At 42.5% G+C, this 3,565-nt stretch overlaps 1 protein-coding gene across 1 annotated transcript; it reads right to left on the reverse strand.

Moving 5' to 3' along the window:
- Positions 1–659: 659 nt before the first annotated feature.
- On the reverse strand, positions 660–3,287 carry EMWEY_00059260 (melanocyte proliferating gene 1, putative; the record flags this gene model as incomplete). Its single annotated transcript, XM_013481059.1, has 5 exons — positions 660–749; positions 934–1,299; positions 1,625–2,172; positions 2,442–2,812; positions 3,127–3,287. 5 exons carry the CDS (start codon positions 3,285–3,287, stop codon positions 660–662), a joined length of 1,536 nt encoding a protein of 511 aa, XP_013336513.1.
- Positions 3,288–3,565: the final 278 nt, after the last annotated feature.

Here is a 3,565-nt window from a genome sequence, read left to right on the forward strand (position 1 = left end):
TCCGAAGCAGATGAAGACTTCTATATAACAGTTCAAAGGAGTCGTCGGAAGGAGCAAGCGGAAAGCATCAAAAAAGGAGCTACTGGCATATGCGGGTAATACGGTGGCGTCTGGCTGCTGGCGGGTGAAACAGCAAGTCATTAAAAGGCTTCTATATTCGGTCCAGTACAATATGCTCACTATTGTGAGTAATTTACAGGAAGCCACGCCCACTCCTTTACTTTTGCTACTCTGCAGTGCTGTTGTTGCATCTGAACTACAACTAAAGCTTACAAAAGTAGCAAATGCATAGATAGCGAAGACAAAGCTACATTCCCAATATCAGAAACTACCTTTGCACGGCAGGGAATAGTCCTCTGAAGAATTTGCATCTCTATGTTACTTATATGTTGTTTTGCACTTTGTCCCGAATAGGGAGCAAAATGACAAAGGCAGCAAAACTGCCATCAGATACCCCGCTGCAGCTGTTCCAGCTGGTTCCTGCAGCTGCTTCAGTTGCCGCAGTTGCCTCAGTTGCTAGTGCTGATTCAGTCGCTGCAGTTTATCCAGCAAGTGCAGCAGCTGCATAATGGAAGGTGTAAGGCATAGATTTGAGAATGATTAAACGTTCTTGGCCTTTCTTTAAGAGGGAAGGACAGCTGCTGCTGTCCCCGCGGATCCTAGGCGCTGCTAGTAGTTGCTGCTGCTGCTGTTTCTTCGCCTTTCCGCCACTCCTCTACAGTCTGTCGGATCATCTCATATGCAGCAGCCTATGAACACAAAACGCATTCCCAAAATATGCATTCATGGATGCACCTATCGATGCTACTTGCTGTTTCACACTCCTTCTGTCTCTAACCCTATGGAGCTGTCTATTGTTCGTTACGTTTCGTTTGTCCCTTATTTATTTAGCAACTATTTATCATTTATCATTTATTATTATTTTCTATTTACTCGTGTCTTTGCAATGCCAAGGAATCCTGTGGCGTGGCAGAAGACAAAATCATCGGGCGTTAAACCAGCATCACCACCCCCGCTGCTTTCGTTGTTGTTGATGGTGCTGCTGCTTGCTGCTGCTACTGCTTTTTGCTGCTGTTGCTGCTGCTGCAAGACTGCCTGTCCTAACTCGAGGTCTCTCATTCCCCTCCATTCTTTCTTTAGCGGCAATCTACTTTTAAACTTGTCTCGTTCTTCAGGGATACAACGTACACTCCAAGTAGTAATACTATTCTTTCCCTCGTCTCTTTTAGTAGTTGGATATAACACAAACTTGAAACAATCAACCATATCAAGCTCCCTCTCAAGGTCGTACAAATGATCCTGCAACAACCAAAGCAGCAACAGGGGCAGCAGCACGATAAGCAACAGTAAGAGCAGCGGGCATGTGTAGGTATTAGACACTGCTTTGTATTTAAGGGACACTTGGCTCCCTTCTCAATTTACTTTAAAAAATGCATTGTTAGACGACAAAGCAGGGAAGAAATTAAAAGATGAGGTCACAGAGTTGAATCATTCGACCCGGTGTGTCAATCTGTACTATGGGGAAAGAAAGGAATAAATGAACAAATGAATGAAGAGGAACAGAGGCATAAAGGAGGTAAACAAGGGATTAAAAGACCGGAGGACATCTCAGATGCAGACGCACCTCAATAGGCATCCAATGATTCAACTCTATGACCTCATCTTTGAATTTCTTCTCTGCTTTGTTGTCTAACAATGCATCTTTTAAAGTAAATCTAGAAGGGAGCCAAGTGTCTCTTAAGTACAAAACAGTGTCTCTAAATGCCTCATCTGCCATCTTCAGTCCCTTCTTAAAACCCCACAGGGTCTCTGCATCTCCCCCTATTATTGGTATACTTAAAAAGGCACAAGGAGGGATCCATCCTTGTCCCTTTGCTGCTGCTGCTGCAGCAAACGCTGCTGCCCCCTTTTCTTCCTGCTTCCACGCCTCCTCTAAGGCATATAATTGATATTCCCATGCAGAAGCAGCATCCATAACATCTGCGTCCACTTCCCCTCTATCCACTGAAGGATAAAGGGCACCTATCCTTGATGCCAAGGTCGTTGTTTCTTTATATAAAGGAGCAGAAGAGGGACAAATGCTAACACCGTTATCGTTTGCGTCTACTGCTTCCAGCAGGTGTACATACACTCCATACATCAATAGACGCACCGATTCTGGATCCTCAACCCCTGCATGAAAAAACGCCATTACATCAATTCTCAAACACTTCAAAACGGCATACAACCACTTGCGTATGCACACCAAAACACCCCTGTTAACACTAATACACCCAACTATTAATACGCCCTCACAGAGGATAAAAAAACCCCTTAAATCCTGATGAACGAACCCATAATAGCCAAATGGGCTACAAAAAAATACTGCCTTACTATACTATGCCTTACTATACAGGGGGGAGTCTATTTATTAGAAACCATAAAAACCAAAAAACACTCACCATATCTTTCCTTAAGGATTCTTTCTCCATAATGAAGAAATATTAATCCTGCACTACTCAACTTCGTCACTGGCTTCCTCTTCATCCGCTTGCAGCTCTCCTCTGCGTTCTGGGACCCATCTCGATCCCCATTTCCATTCCAACCCCGCTGGGATCCACTGCTTGCGAATCTGTCGAAATCAAAGTACTGTTGGAAAGATCGTTGATGATGGTCAAAATGGTTATTTTTGAGGTTATATTCGCCGCCAACATCAACTAAAATGCTGCATTTTTCTAGATCGTTGTTGTCCCTTGATCGGCAAATGCGACTATTCTTAAATTCCTTTAAAGATAGTAACATCGTACACGCCAATATCTCGTCCAAATGATACCTGCATAAGTATGAATACATATGCACGTGTCTCCATATATCTCCATATGTTTGTACTTATATGCAAGTAGTATACTCCTAGATATATTTTTGATAATATATTGCCAAACATATTACTACAAATATATTGTAATGAATACAAAGATCAAGAATAATAAGTAATAATAAACATAGGTAAATGAACGGAATATATGGAAAAAAATGAAACAAAACCACTAAATAATAATATGCATATACAAAACACCATATAAATACAAGCATAATGCCAACACAAATAATTCAAAAACTTTGATAAACAACTATAATGTTTCTCACCGTCCATCATGAGTACCAATAACAGGGCCTTCCATCGCCCAAAACTCCTCTCGCGATATTCGCACACGAGGAACTGCAGCAACCACAGCAGCACATGCAGCTGCTGCAGTGGCTGCATCTGCTGCAGTTGCTGCTGCTGTTTGGCCGAGGTGAGAAGCCATTTTCATCTGTAGCAGTAACAGCACACGGAGCAGCACAAACTGCAGCAGCAATAGAATCTTGAGGACGAGAAGAAACAGCAGCAGCATAAGCAAAAGCAGGAGCATTAATAAATTCAACGATTTTTTCGAATGACGAGGACGATAGCAACAGAGGCAGATGTTAAATAACAAACAAGTAACAAGCAAGTACTCGATGAAGAACACATACATACATACATTCGTACACACACAGGAAGAAGTCCGCCGCAACAAGGGAAAAAAGGAATGGTGACACGCGA

Source organism: Eimeria maxima, genomic scaffold (assembly GCF_000499605.1).
Source record: "Eimeria maxima Weybridge genomic scaffold, Emw_scaff2692, whole genome shotgun sequence".
Classification (NCBI taxonomy): domain Eukaryota; phylum Apicomplexa; class Conoidasida; order Eucoccidiorida; family Eimeriidae; genus Eimeria; species Eimeria maxima.